At 37.6% G+C, this 25,296-nt stretch overlaps 2 protein-coding genes across 2 annotated transcripts in view; both read left to right on the plus strand.

The window, feature by feature from the left end:
- Positions 1-23,909, plus strand: part of LOC118825282 (complement C1q-like protein 2) — a 40,894-nt gene extending 16,985 nt beyond the window's left edge. The window contains exons 4-6 of the mRNA XM_036595897.1: positions 21,447-21,509; positions 23,179-23,307; positions 23,417-23,909. Of these exons, the coding sequence (XP_036451790.1) occupies positions 21,447-21,509; positions 23,179-23,307; positions 23,417-23,697 (473 nt within the window). The 3' untranslated portion in view covers positions 23,698-23,909. The remainder of the gene's footprint in view (positions 1-21,446; positions 21,510-23,178; positions 23,308-23,416) is intronic.
- Positions 2,416-6,251, plus strand: LOC118825283 (complement C1q-like protein 3). The gene is made up of 3 exons (XM_036595898.1): positions 2,416-2,756; positions 5,417-5,539; positions 5,649-6,251. The coding sequence occupies exons 1-3, from the start codon at positions 2,513-2,515 to the stop codon at positions 5,972-5,974; spliced, it is 693 nt and encodes a 230-aa protein (XP_036451791.1). The 5' UTR covers positions 2,416-2,512; the 3' UTR covers positions 5,975-6,251.
- Positions 23,910-25,296: the final 1,387 nt, after the last annotated feature.

Genomic DNA, 25,296 nt, shown 5'->3' on the forward strand with positions numbered 1-25,296 from the left:
ACATTGCTGCCAGTCTGCTGTTTGCTAAAGATCACATGGACAAGCCAGAAGGCTATTGGAACAATCTTTTGTGGACAGATAATATATAGATGTTTGGTTTAAATGAGAAGTATTCTGTTTAGAGAAAGGAAAACACTGCATTCCAGCATAAAACCTTATACCATCTGTGAAACATGGTGGTGGTAGCATAATGGTTCAGGCCTGTTTTGCTGCATCTGGGCCAGGATGACTTGCCATCTCTGGTGGAACAGTGAACTCTGAATAATACCACCAAATTCTAAAGGAAAATGTCAGGACATCTGACCGTGAGCTGAAACTCAAGAGAATGTGGGTCATGCAGCAATACAACAACCCTAAGCACACAAGTCATTCTACCAAAGGATGGGGAAAGAAGAATAAAGTTAATGTTTTGGAGTGGATATTATATAAAAATTGGGTAGTTTTAATATTTTCAAACAAATTGCTAATGTCCTTAAAAAGCTGTCTGTAAAGAACAGATATAAAATGGAAATGGAGAGTTTCATTTCAAATGAAAGCTCTCTATGTATGGATGGACCAACACTCAAGTTCGTTGGAGATCTACTGAAGAATGTTTAGCAAAACCTCATAGATTACAGGACGTGTGCAGCGATAGTGGTTTGCTGTCATTTCAGGAGCTGCAGATGCTTTTTAGTCTTTCAGCTTCTTCATATTTTGTTTATTTACAACTTTGTTCTGCACTTTGAGCCCATGGAGATTCCTGGGGCAGCACTCTCAAATCTCACCCCTTACTAGACTGGATAAGGCCTTTGGACAATCAATGGGGCAGAGTATTGTTTATTTACAAAACTTTGGTAGACCAACGCATAAAGCAACAACTGTGGGAGTGAGAGATTTCCTGTACTGGTCCTTCCGAGGATTGGAACACTATATGGGTTAATTTAAGTCAAAAATCTGTTTATCCATTATAAAATACACCAATCAGGCATAACATTATGACCACCTCCTTGTTTCTACACTCATTGTCCATTTTATCAGCTCCACTTACTATATAGGTGCACTTTGAAGTTCTGATCGGTGCAGAATATAGCAGAATGCCACACAGTTGAACCTGTGTCAGTGAGCACGGTGAGCCATTCACTCTCAATACTGCACTCTATCCTAAGTCCATGGCGGTGGCTGCTCTTTCTGGCTGTTCGGGCAGTGTGGAGCGTTATTCTCTCAGGGGTGATCAGAGGCTGCCTTTCTCAGTGCCCATCAGTGCAGTACTGTCTGCATAATCTGCCTGTTTTAACATTTTCCTCCTTACAGAATGTCTTACTGCACCTGTAGCACAAGCTGCTGCTACAAAAGACAGATGAGCAATACAATAATATAAAGATACACTAAATGGACAAAAGTATTGGGTCACCTACACATTAAATCTACAGGAGCTTTTCTGACATCCCATTCTAAATCCATAGGCATTAATATGGAGTTGGGCCCCTCTTTGCAGCTGTAACAGCTTCCACTCTTCTGGGAAGCTTTCTACAAGATTTTGGAGAGTGTCTGTGGGAATTTTTGGCCTTCATCCAGAAGAGTATTTGTGTTCAGAGTTCAATGCGGTTGAGTTCAGGGCTTCCCCAAACTGTTCCCACAAAGTTGGAAGTGTACAATTGTCTGAAATTCCTATCTTCTCATTAAGTTTTCCCTTCACTGTAACTAAGAGTTCTAGCCCAACAGCTGAAAAACCCAATAGCATCATCATCCCTCCACCAAACTTTATAGCTGGCACAGTGCAGTCAGGCAGGTAACGTTCTCCTGGCATTCACCAAACCCAGACTTGTCCATCAGACTGACAGATATAGAAGTGTGACTCGTCACTCCAAACAAAATGTTTCCACTGCTCCAGAGTCCAGTGGCAGCGTTTTACTCCACTCCATCCAACGCTTGGCATTGTGCTTGGCGATGTAAGGCTTGCATGCAGCTGCTCAGCCATGGAAACCCATGCCTTGAAGATCCCAGCACACAGTATTTGTGCTGATGTTGAGGCCAGAGGACGTTTGGAACTCTGTTACTGAGTCAGCAGTGTTGGAGACTTTCATACTCTATGCTCTTCAGCGCTCGGCGACCTGCTCTGTAACTTTACGTGGTCTGACACTTCGTGGCTGAGTTGCTGTGATTCCTAAACCCTTCCAGTTTTCACTAATACACTCACAGCTGATCATGGAATTTCTATAAGGGAAGAAATTTCACAGTTTACCTCTCAGTCAGTCTATTTTTTTTAACTACTTATGGATGTGTGAAGCAACACTCAGTCACAGAGTTCAGCTTCTGCAATCTTCTTTTTGCAAGTGTGAAGCCACCACTACTTCTGCATTTTCTCCTCCTGAAGTGTGTGTGTGTGTGTGTGTGTGTGTGTGTGTGTGTGTGTGTGTCTGGTACATCTGTGCATGTTCCACTATATAAGAATCAGATGCTGATTGCCTGTTACATTCACCCCATTTTCAACTGAGCTCCTCCTCTGCACACAGCTCAAACTAAACATCTCAGGATGAGGGTCAGTGTGATTCTGCTTTGGTTCTGCTTGTCTAGTGTTCAACTCCAGAGAGCTGATGACCAGCTCATAATGGGGGACGTGCAGCTTCTGCACAACAGTCATGTGGAAAGATCAAAGCCAGACCAAACCAACGTCCAGCCCGATGTGTGGACCGAGCTGAGAGACATGGTGGTGGAGCAGAGGGAGCTGCTGAAGTTCTATCAAAACCAGATTGAAAAGCTGAAGAAAGAAAACACAGGTAAGTCAAATGATCTGAAATGAAAAAGTTCTCCCCAACACCCTTTTTCCCAAAACTTTGGAATGCTTTGCTCAAGATAAAAACCCTAAATGAACGTTGATTAAAGTTAAACGACTCTGCAAATTTGGAGGTTTTAATGAAATTATAAGAAAATTATAAAAAGCTTTTTTTTTATTTTTTATCTTCCATATCGTTCCACATTGTTTCATGCTATTTATAATATTTGTAAAGACATAATGATTCACAGACATTTATACTGTTTATGATCTTTTCACTTTAATATTGTTTCTGTTGTCTTCATGTTAAAGCCACAAACAAAAATTGCTCACTGCAAAAAATAGTTTTAGAATGCTACTTAATAAAATGACTGAAAACAAGTGAAAAATATCTAAAAATAAGCTAAATAACCTTATATTAAGCGCACAACCATCACAAAATGGGAAATGTTAGATACATCAACTAGATATAAGATCATTTCACTTAATACGATATCATTTCTTTGCTGTACTGAAGTTGACTCAAGTGAATTCTGATAGGAAAAACACATTGTACTGAACTAAATTTACTGCTGGGTCATTTGCTTTTAGCTTCTTATGAAAAAGAAATTAATAAATAAGCAAAACATTTTGTTTAATTTATACAACCTGCAAAACATTTCTCAGATCTTTTATATCAGAACCATAACTTTCTAAATCAAATCTTAACTACAGAGTTTAACTCATCAGTAAATGACAGACCTGAAATTCGACCTCTTTTGCTCAATCTATATGTTTCACAAAGCTTTACATACATAGTGAAGCATCTTGGTGCAGAAAATGACACAGGATAGGCCAAAAGTCTTCTTTATTACACCAGAGGAAAAGGCACATACACAACAGCCCATTTGTAGCCATGCAACTCTGCTTCATGGTAGACGCTTAACCCCCCCGTACTAAACCTGCACCATGACAAAATAACACACATTCAAAACATGCATACATTAAATCAAAGAACAAGACATTCAAAACATTGAATAACAACATTTCACATCCTGTTTTTTATTTGTTTGTATTTGACAGCTTTGGAGGGGAGAGCTCTCACTCTCAAATCATCATTTCTCAAATACTTGAGCAAGATGATGTTTCTGCATAAACCTCAAAAATAAACATATGCCAAAGTAACAAAAAGGTTTGTACCCAGGCTGCAAGTGCAGAGTAGAACATAGGCAAACATAGTACATCACAGACAGGGGTCAAATAACAGGCAGGAAGGTTCACACAAGGAAAATTGATTCAGGGGAACAGGTTAGAGTCAAACACAGAAAAATACCAACACTACAAATACCAGCACTTTGGATCACGGCTCAGAACTCAGAGACACTTCTCAAAGCCTGAGACCAAACAAACATGTTTATATATCACGGGGAAGGGTGTTGTTAGGCATAATGCAAATTGGAGATAAAATCACAGTAGCACACAGCCTCGAGTGGCTTATTGCTTTTATAAAATGGTGGCCAACATAAAATATGATAAAATACACATTTTTCAGAAAAGAATTTAAGCTATTATTGATAATATTTGATAGGAATCAATTAAAATTCCATTAGCTCCGTTTGGACAAGCAACCATGGACCACTGAATGAGGAGAACCTTCGGCCACCAATCGCTGTATATTGCGGTCATTGGCTTTATAACCACTTTTTGGTCAACAAATTACCACCCTGAGTCTTATTTAGCACCAATCCAGCAGTGCTCCTCTTCATACACTGGGGCTGAATCTCAAATGGCTCCCTGCTCCCTACATAGGGCACTATGTAGGAATTTAAACACTGGATCCTGCAGCCCAACAGAGCAAAATACAGCTAAGGAAATAGTCATTTGGGATTCAGACACATCCACACTGGATAAATGATGCACTGTTTGGCTGTAGAGGCTAAAATTTCTAAACTTTCATAGCTACAACACTATTTAGGGAGTACAGAGCCGTTTGGGATTCAGCCTGGGCTTGACACTATAAGTGACTGAAACACAAACATTTGAAACGTGCAATCCATTCAAATGACAATTTTTAGACTTTTATTCTGCCATTTTACTGTTAATCATACCACAAGTAAGATTAACTGTAATGTAATTCAAGCCTGTAACAATAATGATGGAGGTGTTTAGGCTGTTGGCTCTTTTAGCCTGTTAGCTGACTGACCAGCCTAGTTCTAGTTAAGAACATAAGTTGTCAGCCCCTCAGTTTAAACAAAAAACAGGTTTGTGCTTCATCAGTACTCTCTGTGGTCCATGTAAGCAGCATTAGAGTCAAAGATTATTCTATTATTCCATCCGTCGCATATCTTTATGTATTAACGGCACACACACAGACTCAAAAAGAAAGAAGGTGCGGCTCGATGTTTAGGTCTCAAATGATCTCATAATCAACATTATACTGATGAAGATACAATGACAACAGTAGATAATTCACTCTCATTCTCAGAAGATGCTCCTTTACCAAGTTTTGACTTCACGTTCTCTTTGAATTCTCTTTCAATCATCTGATTCTTCTACTCGGTGAAGGGGGCCAAAGCACAGCCCATGCTACAAAATGTTCTTACATGTTTCCATCATGTCTTCAAAATCCTTTAACATGGAGAAAGATCAGATTTAGCCTAAGAATATGCATGTTTCTTCTTGCAGACAGGGTGGCGTTCTCATTTGCTTCAGGCTTAAATGGGAATCATGGGCCTCTCCCCAAAGACAGCATTCTGGTTTTCCGCAAACAAATCACAAATATTGGAAACGCGTTCAGTAAAATAACAGGTAACTGTACAGTCGTTCCAGAGACACTGATTGGTTTGATGTCTGGTTTGGTTCTTCTCTCTGCTGGTGTAGAGATTCTGTACTGATCCATCTGTTTCTCCTTCTGCAGGTGTTTTCACTGCTCCACTCAGAGGAGTCTATTACTTCAGGTTTAATGTACTTGGTTCCAGCAGGTCACACAGGCTGGCTGTATGTTTGTTTAAAAATAAAGAGAAAATCTTAGACGTGGCTGAATACCCGAAAGGACAGTATGAGTACGCCGTTGGTGGAGCCACTCTGCTGCTGCAGAAAGGAGATCAAGTGTATGTTTTGCTCAGAAGTAACAGTCAGATAAGTGACAACAGTGACAACCATTGCAATTTCAGTGGTTTTCTGCTGTTTGAGATGGTAAATGCTTTTAGTGCTGAGGAAAAAGATGAATTAGTACAGCGCTAAAAATCTCATAATCATCATATGGAAATACACTGCATGTATTTTCATTTTGTACGTTAAATGACTTTCATATATGTTGTGTTTCAATCAAAAACGCATTCCAAGTTCTAAAATTGGAAATGGACTGTGTACCAAATACTTAGACTACATTTAAAACATGACCTGCATTTTTAATATAGGAGAAATAATTTAACATTGAGTAGCAAATTAAGTGTCAGAATTCATTTAACAGAACAAAAACACTGTAAGTATTTCAGAATACAGAAACGTTGTGCTTGTTTGCTGCTTTGTTCTTTATTTGATCTATTTTGTGTGAGTATTCTCTTTGCTCTGCCATTCCTTCCCATTGTCACTGATACAAAAATGAATGTCACATACATATTTTGGACTGCTTTGCGTTTATTTCCTAAACTGATGTTTGTCATTCAAAGCTAGAACAGATCATGTGATCAAATGGCTTCATTCAGGTGATGTCATTAAAGTGTGTGTGTGGTTGATTTCAAAGAAAGGTGCACAATAAATACAAAGACACTTTACCCCTTTAATTCATTTGGTATAGTGTAGTTGGTAATATGACTGCTCTCCTCTTAGCAGTCTGGGGTTTGATTCTCTGCCTGAGCAAATCACACCCTGCTATACCAATAAGGCTACATTTACACAGCAGGTAAAAGTGGCCCGAATCTGATTTTCTCACCAAATCCGATTTCTTTGTGTGGCTGTTCACATTATCTTTTAAATGTGATCTGTATGCGACTTCAGTCTGAACAGATCAGCTCCTAAACCGACCCGCAAAAGAACAATGAGTGTCAGGCTCATCCAGAGGTAAACAATCATGACGGCCAGCGAACGCCAGTCGCTCCCGGAGCTACAGTTTCATCTCCACCAACATCACAGGAGCAATTATGAAGTTCCAATTGTTGACAGCTGGGCTCATCACCCACAGTGTGTTTGAGTTCACCTTAAAAAAGCCACGTTATTCGCCCACTTCTTTGGTTCATGTCCTCGGATTCTTTAAACTGTTCTCTGACGCTGCAGCCTCGGTCTCCTCCGGCCTCGATCAGTCATTTCATTCGAAATCTCTTCGAACACGGAGCGGCTGCGATGCGTCTCTTTGAATTTTTTTTGGTACAGAAATATCAGCCTAATGTTTATTTCACGCTGATGAGACTCAATGACGAAGATCGAGATGGATTGACTTAAAAGTAGCATGAATTCCAATCTGGCTTTTCAGACTGAGCCGCATTGATCGGATACGTATCGGATTTCAGTACTACATATGAAAGCGTCTCAAATCGGCATTGAAAATGTCAGACTCAATGTGTTTTTTGCTGTTCACACATCTGTGTCACATATGAAGGATAAGATCGGATTTGGGTCACTTTTACCTGCTGTGTAAACAGAGCCTAAGAGTCCTTGGGCAAGACTCCTAACACTGCATCACCTCCCTCTGTAACATTGTTATATTTTAAGTTGCTCTGGATCAACGCATCAGACAAATGCATGCAAACTGTAGGTTTGGGTTTGTGCTCCAAATACTATGAATTAAGCCTATATAAAAATGTCACTGTTTGTATTTAAATAAGCAAATACATTAAGAGCCTTTGACTGGATAATTACTGCAGTGATTAATATGTTTCAACTGGCATCATTTCTTTTAACCCTAATAGATGCAGTATCTTCTTTTTTAAGCAATCATAATCAGATGTATCCCATGGTTGTGGAGAAGATTACTGTACAAAGAAAACAGCTAAGGAAGCTGCTAAAATTACTGATATTGGGTTAAGAATTGTCCAACGCATTATTAAAACCTAAAACAATAGCAGTGATCCGTCAACTATGTGGAAGAGACATCGTCAGAAAAAAATCTTGCATGACCACAATCAGAGATCGTTTAAACACCTGGTCAGCTCATAGCAAACCACTTGTTTTTGTTGGGGAGCATAAAGATTGGAGCATTGGAACAAGGTCATGTGATCTGATGAGTCCAGCCTTATCATGGGTGGGTCAGGGTAAGACTGGAAACACATGAATCAACGCACTCATCATGTATAGTGCCCACTGTACAAGCCTCTGGAGGCAGTGCTATGATCTGGGGTTGCTTAAATTGTTCCAACTGGCTCATTCCAGCTATCATTAATGTAACAATGCTGACATCTAGTGTTCAAATATACAATCACAGGTAACAATTTACCAAAACATGTGGCATTACAGGAAAAGCATTGACAACACTCATTTTTTTTTTCTTTTATAAAGATGCAGAAGGTGTAATAATGTGTTTATGCAACCCAAATTGGGTGACACAATACTGATCACTGATAAGGAGATATTTTAATTACACAAATTTGATTTATGGCCAAACCGGCTTCAAGTAAAGTAGATTGTACATACATAAATATAAGCCCACAGTGCACTTCACTGCATATCCGATGATGATTTTCCCCTGATTTTCCCCTGGAAAGGTTGAACAAATCACAATGTCAAGCAATTATTTTGCACATTTTATTCAATTTGTTCAAGGAGCAACATTGTTTCACATTGTTCTGAATTTCTGTTGCTGTGTAACAGTTTTTTAAAAACAGATTTGGATGGATTAATATTGTTACAGTCTAAGATTGTTTCTCTTATTGTTGTCTAACTTATAAATAATAGACTGCTTATGCTCGTGGCTTTATTTTGGTTTGTCCATCTGAATTTACGTGACCAAATTGGACGGCAAATTACTCAGTAACTGCATGAAATTAATGTGAATTATTATTTTATTTATTTTTTGTAAAAGTTCCCCTGAAATCAACAGAAAATGTTTTATTATCACACATATTGCTATATGCTTACAATTTACTGCTGAAAGCCAACAATCTTAGATGCTCTCTGTATTATTTTATAAAAATCATTTTTACAGAGCAGATCACTGAAGAGACGCCATCTGTTTATAATTTATAGCCCAGATTTGTGGAAAAATGGGTCGACTTTCAAAAAAACTGAGTTCAGCTTCTTTTATTATAAGGGTTTAAAATGACATCACCCATCTATTAGACTGGAAAGAAGACAGTTACAGCCTCATATGATGCCCACCTTTTGAATGTAGCTCATGAAATATGAACGTTATGAAGAATATGATGAAGTGCGTCCGGTGGTTCCAAGGAGTTTAAGAGGTTAATCAGTGAGAGCCAATTGGAACAACTGATGCAAGACAATCCAGATACAGGACAAAGTGAATTAAATGTGCTGCTGTGTCAGTCTGCATTGTGGATTCCCACCAAAACATAGTTTTCAGGTACAGTCATTCTTGTTCTCAACCACCAAATGCTGAGTTTGCTGAACTGCAAATTTCCCTCATTTGCAGATTCTGTATTTTAAGGTGATTTGAATATAATCATACAGTAACATGCAAATGTTTGGTGCCCTGGTAAAATCATATGATTAGCTGATTTTCTGAAAATAAGTTAACACAAATTGAAAACACAGCTCTGCACATTTTGATACACAATTATGGTTTATTGGCTGAATGTAACATATCGCTGGTGTCAGAAGAAAACCTGGTATCTCTATTTTTATCATATTTTCAGTTTTAGATATAATTAGAAAATGCTTATTGCTGTTTACGTTGTGGTAAAATTTCATGATGAATGGATGAAAAGAAATGACTTGGAGAACGTCTGGTTCCATTGGCTTACATTAAAAGTAAAGTAGGTTTTTTCCTTTCATGTAAAGTTACCATTTTGGAGATACGAGGTTTTGAACTGACAACAGCGAAATGTAAAACAAAATGTGTCCTGTTCCAAACCTATGGCACATTTTATTATGCAGGAAAAATGTCATTCAATTTCTTTCCTGTGGAGGATTTTCACTTAGAAAATGATCAACTTCATCTTGAATTGAAAAAAAATGTCTTATTAACATATTAAACAAATACTGATGTGCCATTTACATCATCTGCACATCATTTATGTCACTGTGCAAAAGATAGAGACCCCAAGGTACTTTTCTTTCTTTCTTATTTTTATTTCCAGTGCAAACTGCCTTTTTTTTCCAGACAAAAGCAGAAAGCACTTTTAACAGACATCTACACAGAAGCCTCATCGACTAAATCAAATATCAGATTAAATCAGTGTTCAGTGAGTCTCTCTTTCCCTTTATTCCAGCTGCCATTCTTTTCAGGAGACTCACTTTCAGCTTCTCAAAGAATCTGCAGACACACCTCCAAAGTTCAGTCTTAGAAGCTGGTTGTACTTTATACTCTTTTAAGGTACTCGCAATCATCACATTCGTCCCCCGATGGAAGTCGTCCAAAGCACTGAAACTAGTGCAAAAGCATTTAAAGCATAGCTGATGTCATAAATGTTCATGCAATTACACATTTTCACCAGAGGGGTCTCCAAATCCACAAAACGTACACAGTGAAATGTGATGTGCACAAAATGATGAGATTTGACCACATCAGCTGATGGTGCAATGTTGAGGGAGGCGAGGGGGTAAGATACAAGTGTGAGTCTGTGTTTTGATTGTAACCGTTGAGGAAAATGAAAGAAATCCACAAGAGTGACTAAGAAAAAGACTAAAAAAAGCACAAGAAATAAGATGTTCAACCTAAAAGGAAACAAAAGACTGAGAAGATACAACCACAAACACTAAGCAAGGCCTGGAAACAACAACAACACCGAGTGAAGGCAAGACAAACCACCAGGGTATAAATACACTCAGAATGAACTAGAAACACCTGAGAGTGGGTGGGTGGAGCTACAGTCTACACACAGATGGGAACACTAAAGGGGTGTTGAGGGAGCAGCGCAGAGACAAGGACCGAAGCAACAATAAGAGTGCATGAAAGTCCATTACACAGTAAATGGCACAGCAGTTCCTGACAGATGGATTTTATTATACAAATACATCTCACAAAAACTAGATATTGTGTTGAACATCGTGTTTTAGTCATGACTATATATATATATATATATATATATATATATATATATATATACATATATGAGCTGGAACTCAAATTGTGGGTCATGCACCAAGCCGATGTGCAGGACGAAGCATGAAGCAAAAACACCAATCAGGGCACAGCGCGTACTTTGTGTACACATATGCAGTTGTGACTGACGTGTCTTTTTTCTGAATTCATACAAACACTATTTCATTTTATAGTACATTTGTTTTGGCTAGTTTATGTTTATGAACAGATCATTTTAATAGACATCAGTATCAGACTAATTAATGACATTCTATTAAAATATTGCTTTACCAAGTGTGACACTAGAGCATTTTAATCTAAAATGAGTGAAGTAAAAATGAAGCAAGAGTCTTGTTACAAAAATGATAATAGGACATTAAAGTCATAATTAATCGTTCAGTACTTTTACTTTCGATACTTCAGTACAATTGAGGGTAAATACTTCTGTACTTTTACTCAAGTGGAGGTCTAAATATGGTCGCCATCAGGCAATTAGCAGTGCAGGACTAATCAACAGTTACCAGAAACATTTAGTTGCAGTTATTGCTGCACAAGTGGGTCACACCAGATACTGAAAACAAAGGTTCACATACTTTTGCCACCAGTGGTGGCCAGTAATGAATAAATGTAATTCGTTACTGTACTTAAGCAGTTTTTTCATGTTTCTGTACTTCACTGAAGTATCTCCATTTTGGATGACTTTTTACTTTCACTCCACTACATTTCAAAGTCTAATATCTTACTTTTTACTCCACATTATGCAAAATCTGTCATTCCTTTTGGCTTTTGTGTGTATAAAACCATAACATGTCATAGTCAGCTGTCCTGACATTTTCCTTTAGAATTTGCTGGTATAATAGTGATGGCAAGCTGTCCAGGCCCAGATGCAGCAAACTATGATACTACTACCACCATGTTTCACAGATAGGGTAGGTTTTTATGCTGGAATGCAGTGCTTTCCTTTCTCCAAACATAAAAAAGTAAACTAAATAGATCTATTTAATACTATTTTGCCTCATTTGTTTAATTTGGTTCTCTTTATCCACTTTTAGGATCTGATAAAGTTTTAGGTCAAATATCTGTAGAAATGTAGAAAATTCTAAATGGTCCACAAACTTCCAAGCACCACTGTATACAATGAAACCATGTCTAAATTCTTAGCAGAACTGTGTGGTTCTTTATGGTTGTTGTAGTTACAAGTGAAGAACAAAAACTCCAGTTCCTATTGTAAAAATAATAACCTCTGTAGGGTTTTCTCTCTGGAATTGACATTTAAATGTAGTTCTACTGTGTTTACAGTGGGCTCAAAGTTTTATTTAAACTTCTATTACCCAAAAATAACTCGGCCAGTCAGTCCTTGTAGTTACTGAATACTACATAATTAGACTTGGTGTGTAATAGGCTTGGGATTATAAGGGGTTAAATAGTCAGCAATGATAGACAAACTATCTACTTGTGTTAGTGAACTGATGCATGGTTTCACACATCGGTTGTTGAAGTGTGAAACTGCAATTAAAAGAAGGGGCAGAGTGGTAGGTGAAAGAAAAGTGAATCATGTATCTATCTATCTATCTATCTATCTATCTATATATAATTTATTTATTTTTTAAATTGCTCTTATAATGCCTGCCAGACAGATTTAAGCCTAGACACTATCAGGTAGTTCCTCTTCACTCGTATTCTAGCTCTGTTTCCCCCAAACCTCCTCCAAATTTTGAAGATTTGCATAATCATTTGCAATTACCTCAAGTCAAGTCAAGTCAAGTCAGCTTTTAATGTCAATACTACAATATGTACAGGACATACAGAGCATTGAAATTGCGTTACTCTCAGACCTCATGGTGTAGAGATAACATTACATAGATGGTAGACAGTGTGAATTCAAATAGACACTAAGTAAACACTAAAACACTAATCGTAAAAATAAACACAAATTGTAGAAAAATAGAATAATAAAAATAATAATATAGCCGCAAGCGGCAATCAGCAGGTTCAAGCACGCAACAGCAGTTTGGGTCCTTCCGCAGGTTTAGCCCATTAGGCCTAAAAAGGCCTCAAGCTGTTTTGTTCTTGTTTATAGGCAGAACTGAAAGGAAGTTCATCAAAAGGCCTTCAGTTGCCTTAAACAGTGAGCAGAGGTCTTTAAACACATTACAGGTTTACATTCATTTGTACTGATCTACACTGGTTTGTAGAATATCCAAGAGTTTGTCAACATAGCTGTCAAAACTACATGTCTATTGGCAGCATTTCTCACATAGTAGCACTTCCACAGTGGATTGGTTCTGTATTTAACCCTTTAATTTGATGTAGGCCACAGTGAGGCCCAATGCACTCATAAAGGGCCCTTTAGGTGTAGAGGAGCTCAGTGAAAGTGGGTCAGAATTTGTCAACAGGCCTCAATATGGTATCACTATTGATCAGGGACCATATCCAAAGACGTTCACCAAGTTTTGGTCAGAATGACCTTTTGACCTTTGTATAATAAGTCTTTGTATAGTTAAATCTTTGAATGAATAAGCCAAAATACCCGACAAACAGTACAATTTCTGACATAATATGTAATTAGCAAGTTGTTTATGTGAGTGACCTGAGTCGTATGGCATCATTTGTTTATCTGTGGACCTTGTACTAACATTGTAATAGCATTTTAATTGATTTTTAAGTGTTTTTGAGTGCTAAAGCGCCCCTTAAAGGTCAATCTGGACCAAAATTGGAATAGACCGTTAGAGTCCTAATTTGTAAAATTGTTGCAAATTTGGAGATGATCTGACCAATGACTGTTGAGTTATAGCAAATCAAGCAAGCAATGCCATGGATTGGCATTTAGGGGGCGCTTTAACACCCAAAAACACCTAAAAATGAATTAAAATGCTATTACAATGTTATTACAAGGTCGACAGATAAACAATTGGTGCGATATGACTCATGTGAATAACTTTCTATTTACATGTTATGTCGGAAAATGTACTGTTTGTCTGGTATTTTGGTTTATTCATTCAAAGACTACATTATACAAAGGCTTTTTATACAAAGGTCAAAAGGTCAATCTGACCAAAACTTGGTAAACATCTTTGGATATGGTCCCTGATGAAGAATCACCCATATTGTGGCCTTTTCACTAATTCTGACACACTTTCACTGAGCTCATACTTTACTCATATTTTTCAACTTTTCATCTTTTTCAACTTTACTCATATTTTTGCCTTTAACTTTTGATCAGCATGAGATAGAGAGAAAAATCCTTATTTCTGATGATTCCTTTGGACTACTGGACAGCTACACCTGGTCATTTTTAACCCCACCCACTTAGTTTTTGAGCTAATTTGCATAATGTGAAGAACCTATTCTTGCGAACTAGTCTCTGGATTTTTCAGCAATTTTCATCAAATTAGTACCCTAAGAGTCAGAAGACACTGATCCTCAAGAATTATCAAAAACATTTTGACTTTTCTACTCAGTGACGATCAATCAATTAATTACTGGAGCCATGGCATTGCTAGCTTGATTTGCTATAACTCAACAGTCATTGGTCAGATCATCTCCAAATTTGCAACAATTTTACAAATTAGGACTCTAACGGTCTATTCCAATTTTGGTCCAGATTGACCTTTAAGGGGCGCTTTAGCACTCAAAAACACTTAAAAATCAATTAAAATGCTATTACAATGTTAGTACAAGGTCCACAGATAAACAAATGATGCCATACGACTCAGGTCACTCACATAAACAACTTGCTAATTACATATTATGTCAGAAATTGTACTGTTTGTCGGGTATTTTGGCTTATTCATTCAAAGATTTAACTATACAAAGACTTATTATACAAAGGTCAAAAGGTCATTCTGACCAAAACTTGGTGAATGTCTTTGGATATGATCCCTGATCAATAGGCATACCATATTGAGGCCTGTTGACAAATTCTGACCCACTTTCACTGAGCTCCTCTACACCTAAAGGGCCCTTTATGAGTGCATTGGGCCTCACTGTGGCCTACATCAAATTAAAGGGTTAAATACAGAACCGATCCACTGTGGAAGTGCTACTATGTGAGAAATGCTGCCAATAGACATGTAGTTTTGACAGCTATGTTGACAAACTCTTGGATATTCTACAAACCAGTGTAGATCAGTACAAATGAATGTAAACCTGTAATGTGTTTAAAGACCTCTGCTCACTGTTTAAGGCAACTGAAGGCCTTTTGATGAACTTCCTTTCAGTTCTGCCTATAAACAAGAACAAAACAGCTTGAGGCCTTTTTAGGCCTCAAACTGGGCCTAGCTAAACCTGCGGAAGGACCCACACTGCTGTTGCGTGCTTGAACCTGCTGATTGCCGCTTGCGGCTATATTATTATTTTTATTATTCTATTTTTCTACAATTTGTGTTTATTTTTACGATTAGTGTTTTAGTGTTTACTTAGTGTCTATTTGAATTCACACTGTCTACCATCTATGTAATGTTATCACTACACCATGAGGTCTGAGAGTAACGCAATTTCAATGCTCTATATGTCCTGCACATATTGTAGTATTGACATTAAAAGCTGACTTGACTTGACTTGACTTGAGGTAATTGCAAATGATTATGCAAATCTTCAAAATTTGGAGGAGGTTTGGGGGCAACAGAGCTAGAATACGAGTGAAGAGGAACTACATGATAGTGTCTAGGCTTAAATCTGTCTGGCAGGCATTATAAGAGCAATTTAAAAAATAAATTAATTAATATATATATATATTATATATATATATATATATAGATAGATAGATAGATATACACACGATTCACTTTTCTTTCACCTACCACTCTGCCCCTTCTTTTAATTGCAAATTCACACTTCAACAACCGATGTGTGAAACCATTCATCAGCTTCTGTACAGAAGGTGTTAGCAGTGTCAGATAATGCTTCACCAACACAAGTTGATAGTTTGTCTATCATTGCTGACTATTTAACCCCTTATAATCCCAAGCCTATTACACACCAAGTCTAATTATGTAGTATTCAGTAACTACAAGGACTGACTGGCCGAGTTATTTTTTGGTAATAGAAATTTAAATAAATCTTTGGGCCACTGTAAACACAGTAGAACTACATTTAAATGTCAATTCCAGAGAGAAAACCATAAAGAGGTTATTATTTTTCCAATAGGAACTGGAGTTTTTGTTCTTGACTTGTAACTACAACAACCATAAAGAACCACACAGTTCTGCTAAGAATTTAGACATGGTTTCATTGTATACAGTGGCTAAATTTCTGCACAGATTTGACCTAAAACATTATCAGACCCTAAAAGTGGATAAAGAGAACCAAATTAAACAAATGATGCAAAATAGTATTAAATAGATCTTTTTAGTTTACTTTTTTATGTTTGGAGAAAGGAAAGCACTGCATTCCAGCATAAAAACCTACCCTATCTGTGAAACATGGTGGTGGTAGTATCATAGTTTGCTGCATCGGGGCCTGGACAGCTTGCCATCACTATTGTACCAGCAAATTCTAAAGGAAAATGTCAGGACAGCTGACTGTGAGCTGAAACTCAAATTGTGGGTCATGCACCAAACCAATGTGCAGGACTAATCAACAGTTACCGTAAACATTTAGTTGCAGTTATTGCTGCACAAGTGGGTCACACCAGATACTGAAAACAAAGGTTCACATACTTTTGCCACTCACAGATACACTATACTGCATATATATGCAGACTGCTTCTACAAACATTAGTGAAAGAATGAGTCGCTCTCAGGAGCTCAGTGAATTCCAGCGTGGTACCGTGATCGGATGCCACCTGTGCAACAAGTCCAGTCGTGAAATTTCCTCACTACTAAATATTCCACAGTCAACTGTCAGTGGTGTTATAACAAAGTGGAAGTGATTGAGACCGACAACAACTCAGCCATGAAGTGGTCGGCCATGTAAAATGACAGAGCGGGGTCAGCGGATGCTGAGGTCTATAGTGCGCACCGGTCACCGACTTTCTGCAGAGTCAATCGCTACAGACCTCCAAACTTCTTTTGGCCTTCAGATTCATGGAATGGGTTTCCATAGCCAAGCAGCTGCATCCAAGCCTTACATCACCATGCGCAATGCAAAGCGTCGAATGCAGTGGTGTTAAGCACGCCGCTAAACTTAACCTCAACCCAAAACCTACTCTTAGCCCTAACCCTGGGATACGATTAGGTTAACAGTTTATTAATCATCTACAAATGATCACTCCACATACAGTATTAACATATAACTGTATGGGTGGCTGAAGATAAACCACAGAAGATTGAAGATAGCAGGGTGTCTTATGGGAGAACCAAGATGCATGGCCAACTAAGATAATGTGGGACAATTCCATTATTTAGGATGGAGAAATGGCAAATGATTATGCAAATATTCACACTTTGGAGGAGGTTTGGGGGCAACAGAGCTAGAATACGAGTGAAGAGAACCTACATGATAGTGTCTAGACTTAAATCTGTCTGGCACGCATTAAAAGAGCAATTAAAATAATATATATATATATATACAATTCACCTGTCTTTTATAAAATTGACCTCATTATTGAATTCAAATAATTTTTAAAATAATAACATGTGCAGGGGTCCTTTTGGGATATTTTGCCTTGAGGCAACATTGTGCAACAATTGGATGACATGATATAGATCCATGTTCCCTCAAGTGGTGATAACTGGCTTGTGACTAGCTAAATCCATCCCACTGTTGCACAAATGTTGCTTCTAGGCAACAAAAACATTTTTGCAAGTTCACATAGCTGAAAAATTATACAGAATGTTAAAAGGATGTTTGAAAGTGCCCTCTAAGAGATAGTATGACCAAAAACATGCTATTTTACTGACTTACTCAAAATCTGCCCTTTATTGTTAACCCTGTCAGTGTCCTTAAATATGTATAATGTTATTGTAAAGTGAGGAGAATGTTTGTTGCCCTGAGGCAACATTGTGCAATAGAGGGTTAAGGGACGTATCAAACACCTGATAAGACCCAAATGTATCATAAACTATAAAAGTGTGTGAAAGATTTCACTGATGGCCCAGAAGGACATTTAAATTGGTCACTATGCTGTGTTAAGGACAGAAATGTAGGGCTTGGTATATCCTTTCACTACTCCTTCTCGAGGACATTTCATTTCTCAAGGAGTCGATTTATTGATTTTGAGTCATGCTGAACTGTAAACCACGGAGTACGTCTGCAGTTTCAGCATCTACCACTCTGCCCCTTCTTTTTATTGCAAATTCACACTTCACGAACCGATGTGTGGAACCATTCATCAGCTTCTGTACAGAAGGTGTTAGCAGTGTCAGATAATGCTTCACTAACACAAGTAGATAGTTTGTCTATCATTGCTGACTATTTAACCCCTTATAATCCCAAGCCTATTACACACCAAGTCTAAATATGTAGTATTCAGTAACTACAAGGACTGACTGGCCGAGTTATTTTTTGGTAATAGAAATTTAAATAAATCTTTGGGCCACTGTAAACACAGTAGAACTACATTTAAATGTCAATTCCAGAGAGAAAACCATAAAGAGGTCATTATTTTTTCAATAGGAACTGCAGTTTTTGTTCTTGACTTGTAACTACAACAACCATAAAGAACCACACAGTTCTGCTAGGAATTTAGACATGGTTTCATTGTATACAGTGGTGCTTGGAAGTTTGTGGACCTTGTAGAATTTTCTACATTTCTGCACAAATTTGACCTAAAACTTTATCAGACCCTAAAAGTGAATAAAGAGAACCAAATTAAACACATAAGGCAAAATAGTATTAATTAGATTTTTTTAGTTTACTTTTTATGTGTGGAGAAAGGAAAGCACTGCATTCCAGCATAAAAACCCATCCTATCTGTGAAACATGGTGGTAGTAGTATCATAGTTTGCTGCATCTGGGCCTGGACAGCTTGCCATCACTATTGTACCAGCAAATTCTAAACGAAAATGTCAGGACAGCTGACTGTGTGTATATATATATACACACACACACACACATACAAGTCACTTTTCTTGCATAAAATTGACCTGATTATTAAATTCAAATCATTTTTTAAATAATAACCTGTACAGGGGTCCTTTTGGGATATGTTGTGTGAAAGATGTCACTGATGGCCCAGAAGGACGTTTAAATTGTTAACTATGCTGTGTTAAGGACAGAAATGTAGGACTTGGTGTATCCTTTCACTACTCCTTCTCGAGGACATTTCATTTCTCAAGCAGAATGGTATGAATACAGTAGCGGACAATTGCGGCGATAGTGGTTTGCTGTCATTTCAGGAGCTGCAGATGCTTTTTAATCTTTCAGCTTCTTCATATTTTGTTTATTTACAACTTTTTTCCGCACTTTGAGCCTATGGAGATTCCTGGGGCAGCACTCTCAGCTCTCACCCCTTGCTAGACTGGATAAGGCCTTTGGACAATAAATGGGGCAGAGTATTGTTAATTTACAAAACTTTGGTAGACCAGAATATTTTAAGCAACAACTGTGGGAGTGAGAGATTTCCTGTACTGGTCCTTCCAAGGATTGGAACACTATATGGGCTAATTTAAGTCAAAGATCTGTTCATCCATTATAAAATACACTGATCAGGCATAACATTATGTCCTTGTTTCTATGCTCATTGTCCATTTTATCAGCTCCACTTACTATATAGGTGCACTTTGTAGTTCTACAGTTACAGACTGTAGTCCACTGTAGTCCATCTGACCTGACGTTGAGGCCAGAGGAGGTTTGGAACTCTGTTACTGAGTCAGCAGTGTTGGAGACTTTTATGCTCTATGCTCTTCAGCGCTCGGCGACCTGCTCTGTAACTTTACGTGGTCTGACACTTCATGGCTGAGTTGCTGTGATTCCTAAACCCTTCCAGTTTTCACTAATACACTCACAGTACATCATGGAATTTCTATAAGGGAAGAAATTTCACAGTTTACCTCTCAGTCAGCCTTTTTTTTTTTAACTACTTATTGAGGTATGATGCCACACTCACAGAGTCACACAGATCAGCTTCTGCAATCTTCTTTTTGCAAGTGTGAAACAACCACTACTTCTGCATTTTCTTCTCCAGATGTGTGTGTGTGTGTGTGTGTGTGTGGGTGTGTGTGGCACATCTGTGCATGTTCCACTATATAAGAATCAGATGCTGATCGTCTGTTACATTCACCCCATTTTCAACTGAGCTCCTCCACTCTGCACACATCTCAAATAAAACATCTCAGGATGAGGGTCAGTGTGGTTCTGCTTTGGTTCTGCTTGTCTTCTGTTCAACTCCAGAGAGCTGATGACCAGCTCATAATGGGGGACGAGCAGCTTCTGCACAACAATCATTTGGAAAGATCAAAGCCAGACCAAACCAACATCCAGCCCGATGTGTGGACCGAGCTGAGAGACATGGTGGTGGAGCAGAAGGAGCTGCTGCAGTTCTATCAAAGCCAGATTGAAGAGCTGAAGAAACAAAACAGAGGTAAGTCAAATGATCTGAAATGAAAAAGTTCCAAACGCATTTTTCACAAACTATGAAATGTCTTGCTCAAGATAAAAACCCTAAATGAACGTTGATTAAAGTTAAACGACTCTGCAAATTTGGAGATTTTAAGAAAATTTATTTGAACATTTTAGCTTTTTTTTTAATCTTCCGGTCCACATTGTTTCATGCTGTTTATAATGTTTGTAAAGACATAATGATTCACAGACATTTATACTGTTTATGATCTTTTCACTGTAGTATTGTTTCTGTTGTCTTAATGTTAAAGCCACAAACAAAAATTGCTCACTGCAAAAAATAGTTTTAGAATGTTACTTAATAAAATGACTGAAAACAAGTGAAAAATATCTAAAAATAAGCTAAATAATCTTATAATAAGTGCACAACCATCACAAAATGGGAAATGTTAGATACATCAACTAGATTTAAGATCATTTTACTTAACAAGATACCATTTTTTTTGCTGTTCTGAAGTTGAATCAAGTGAATTCTGGTAGGAAAAAAAAACATTGTACTGAACTAAATTTACTGCTGGGTCATTAGCTTTTAGCTTCTTATGAAAAAGAAATTAATACATAAGCAAAACATTTTGTTTAATTCATACAACCTGCAAAACATTTCTCAGATCTTTAATATCAGAACCATAACTTTCTAATCAAATCTAAACTACAGAGTTTAACTCATCAGTAAATGACAGACCTGAAATTTGACCTCTTTTGCTCAATCTATATGTTTCACAAAGCTTTACATACATAGTGAAGCATCTTGGTAAAGAAAAAGACACAGGATAGGCCAAAATGTCGTCTTTATTACACCATCGGAAATAGTACACACACAACAGCCTGTTTGCAGGGAAGGTCACTTCTAGCCATGCGACTCTGCTTCATGGTAGACACTTAACCCCCCCGTACTAAACCTGCACTATGACAAAATAACACACATTCAACACATGCATATATTAAATCAAAGAACAAGACATTCAGAACATTGAATAACAACATTTCACATCCTGTTTTTTATTTGTTTGTGTTTGACAGCTTTGGAGGGGAGAGTGGTCTCTACTGAAGTGGGTGTGGAAGCACTGAGAGAGGAGAACGCAAGTAAGACTTACATGTGTGGTTCATCATCATTTCTCAAATACTTGAGCAACATGATGTTTCTGCATAAACCTCAAAATAAACATATGCCAAAGTAACAAAAAGGTTTGTACTCAGCTTGCAGAGTAATTGTATTAAGGGCAAACATAGTACATCACAGACAGGGGTCAAATAACAGGCAGGAAGGTTCACACAAGGAAAATTGATTCAGGGGAACAGGTTAGAGTCAAACACAGAAAAATACCAACACTACAAATACCAGCACTTTGGATCACGGCTCAGAACTCAGAGATTTCTCAAAGCCTGAGACCAAACAAAGATGTTTATATATCACAGGGAAGGGTGTTGTTAGGCACAACGCAAAGCGGAGATAAAATCGCAGTAGCACACAGCCTCGAGTGGCTTATTGCTTTTATAAAACATGCCAACATAAAATACACATTTTTTCGAAAAGAATTTAAGTTATTATTGATCATAATTGATAGGAATCAATTAAAATTCCATTAGTTCCTTTACAGTTTGGTATGGTTGCCAAGCAACCATGGACCACTGAATGAGGAGAATGTTCAGCCGCCTATCGCTGTATATTGCGGTCATTTCATGAATTTTTTTTAACTTTTTGTCATATAACAATGAACATATGATAACAAAGCACTGTTTAATTCAACAACCTTGGCTTTATAACCACTTTTTGGTCAACAAATTACCACCCTGAGTCTTATTTAGCACCAATCCAGCAGTGCTCCTCTTCATACACTGGGGCTGAATCTCAAATGGCTCCCTGCTCCCTACATAGGGCACTACGTAGGAGTTTAAACACTGGATCCTGCAGCCCAACAGAGCAAAATACAGCTAAGGAAATAGTCATTTGGGATTCAGACACATCCACACTGGATAAATGATGCACTGTTTGGCTCTAGAGGCTAGAATTTCTAAACTTTCATAGCTACAACACTATTTAGGGAGTACAGAGCCGTTTGGGATTCAGCCTGGGCTTGACACTATAAGTGACTGAAACACAAACATTTGAAACGTGCAATCCATTCAAATGACAATTTTTAGACTTTTATTCTGCCATTTTACTGTTAATCATACCACAAGTAAGATTAACTGTAATGTAATTCAAGCCTGTAGCAATAATGATGGAGGTGTTTAGGCTGTTGGCTCTTTTAGCCTGTTAGCTAGCTGACCAGCCTGGTTCTAGTTCAGAACATAAGTTGTCAGCCCCTCAGTTTAAACAAAAAACAGGTTCGTACTTCATCAGTACTCTCGGTGGTCCATGTGAGCAGCATTAGAGTCAAAGATTATTCTATTATTCCATCCGTCGCACATCTTTATGTATTAACGGCACACACACAGACTCAAAAAGAAAGAAGGTGAGGCTCGATGTTTAGGTCTCAAATGATCTCATAATCAACATTATACTGATGAAGATACAATGACAACAGTAGATAATTCACTCTCATTCTCAGAAGATGCTCCTTTACCAAGTTTTGACTTCAAGTTCTCTTTGAATTCTCTTTCAATCATCTGATTCTTCTACTCGGTGAAGGGGGCCAAAGCACAGCCCATGCTACAAAATGTTCTTACATGTTTCCATCATGTCTTCAAAATCCTTTAACATGGAGAAAGATCAGATTTAGCCTAAGAATATGCATGTTTCTTCTTGCAGACACACCAAAGTTGGCGTTCTCATTTGCTTCAGGCTTAAATGGGAATCTTGGGCCTCTCCCCAACGACACCATACTGGTTTTCAAAAAAGAAATCACAAATTTTGGAAAAGCATACAGTAAAATAACAGGTAACTGTACAGTCGTTCCAGAGACACTGATTGGTTTGATGTCTGGTTTGGTTCTTCTCTCTGGTGGTGTAGAGACTCTGTACTGATCCATCTGTTTCTCCTTCTGCAGGTGTTTTCATTGCTCCACTCAGAGGAGTCTATTACTTCAGGTTTAATGTACTTGGTTCCAGCAGTTCACACATGCTGGCTGTATGTTTGTACAAAAATGAAGAGAAAGTTTTAGACGTGACTGAATACCCGAAAGGAACATATAAGTACGCCATTGGTGGAGCCACTCTGCTGCTGCAGAAAGGAGATCATGTGTATGTTATGCTCAGAAGTAACAGTCAGATTAATGACAACAGTGACAACCATTGCAATTTCAGTGGTTTTCTGCTGTTTGCGAAGTGAAATGCTTTTAGTGCTGAGGGAAAAGAGGAATTAGTACAGCGCTAAAATCTCATAATCATCATATGGAAATACACTGCATGTATTTTCATTTTTTACATGTTAAATGCCTTTCATATATGTTGTGTTTCAATAAAAAATGCATTCCAAGTTCTATTTTTTTTTCATGACATACTGCAAATGGACTGTGTACCAAATACTTAGAGTACATTTAAAACGTGACCTGCATTTTTAATGTAGTCGAGATAATTTAACATTGGGTAGCAAATTAAGTGTCAGAATTCATTTAACAGGGCAAAAACACTGTAAGTATTTCAGAATACAGGAAATTTGTACTTGTTTGATGCTTTCTTCTTGATCTATTTTGTGTCAATATTCTCTTTGCTTTGCCATTCCTTGCCATTGTCACTGATATAAAAATGAATGTGATATATACTGTATAGGTCACACTTTATTTGGATGGACAGATACCTAAATCACTAACAAACTTTCAGTTGATTATCAACAACCGTATGGTTATATTTGGGGTTAGGACTAGATGTAGGTTTTGTCTTGAGAAATAGATTTAATAAAATCTTTCATACTAACTTGAAGTTCAGTTACATTTAATAGATATTTAGTTGAATTTTACTTAAAGATATACTGAGCATTTACGAAGCATCTCCAGTGGACCATGCAAATAAAGTGTTACCGTGCATTGTGTTTATTTCCTAAATGAGATCAGGTGATCAAAATGGCTTCTTTGAGGTGATGTCATTAAAGTGTGTGTGTGTGTGTGGATGATTTCAAAGAAAGGTGGCAGGCACACACTTTCACTTTCATTTCCTGTTTGGAGTGCAGTGACAAAATGGTAATTAAAACAAGACAGACTCTGTTTATCACTCATAAATGAGACGAATCACAACATTGTGACGATGGATTTTTCACTTGTTATGCTTAAAAAGCTGCTCATCTGCTTTTTGTTTGTTTGTTTTCTTGCTTGTTTTTGTTTTTATTTTCATTTCAGGTCTTCCTCTGACCCATCAACCTGCCTACTTAGCACTACTTAGCTTTCTCGGGCTTTGTTATTCACAAATTGTGCTCTACATATGCATTATTATTGGTTTAATTCATCAGCTGGATGAGTTTATGCACCAACATTTCAGCGTGTTTAATCAGTTCCCTAATCTTTATCTTGGTGCATCCTTGTGTAAGTCTTGCTGGCTCTTTCCAGCTATTATTAATGTTACAATGCTGTCATCTAGTGTTCAAATATACAATCACAGGTAACAATTTAGCAAAACATGTGGCATTACAGGAAAAGCATACACTCATTTTTTTCACTTTATAAAGATGCAGAAGGTGTAATAATGTGCTTATGCAACCCAAAATGGGCAACACAATACTGATCACTGCTAAGGAGATATTTTAATTACACAAATTTGATTTATGGCCAAACCAGCTTCAAGTTTTAATAAATTTGTTGAGCAATATTGTTTCACATCGTTCTGAATTTCTGCTGTTGTTTCACAATCTTTTAAAAACAGATTCAGATGGATTAATATTGTTACAGTCTCTTATTTTTGTATTTAACTTATAAATAATAGACTGCTTATGCTCGTG

Source organism: Colossoma macropomum, unplaced genomic scaffold (assembly GCF_904425465.1).
Source record: "Colossoma macropomum unplaced genomic scaffold, Colossoma_macropomum, whole genome shotgun sequence".
NCBI lineage: Eukaryota > Metazoa > Chordata > Actinopteri > Characiformes > Serrasalmidae > Colossoma > Colossoma macropomum.

Coding starts and splice junctions, on each gene's coding strand:
- LOC118825283 (XM_036595898.1), top strand. CDS start 2,513: ATGAGGGTCAGTGTGATTCTGCTTTGGTTCTGCTTGTCTAGTGTTCAA. Junction 2,757..5,416: donor GCTGAAGAAAGAAAACACAG/GTAAGTCAAATG, acceptor TTCTTCTTGCAG/ACAGGGTGGCGTTCTCATTT. Junction 5,540..5,648: donor CGCGTTCAGTAAAATAACAG/GTAACTGTACAG, acceptor CTCCTTCTGCAG/GTGTTTTCACTGCTCCACTC.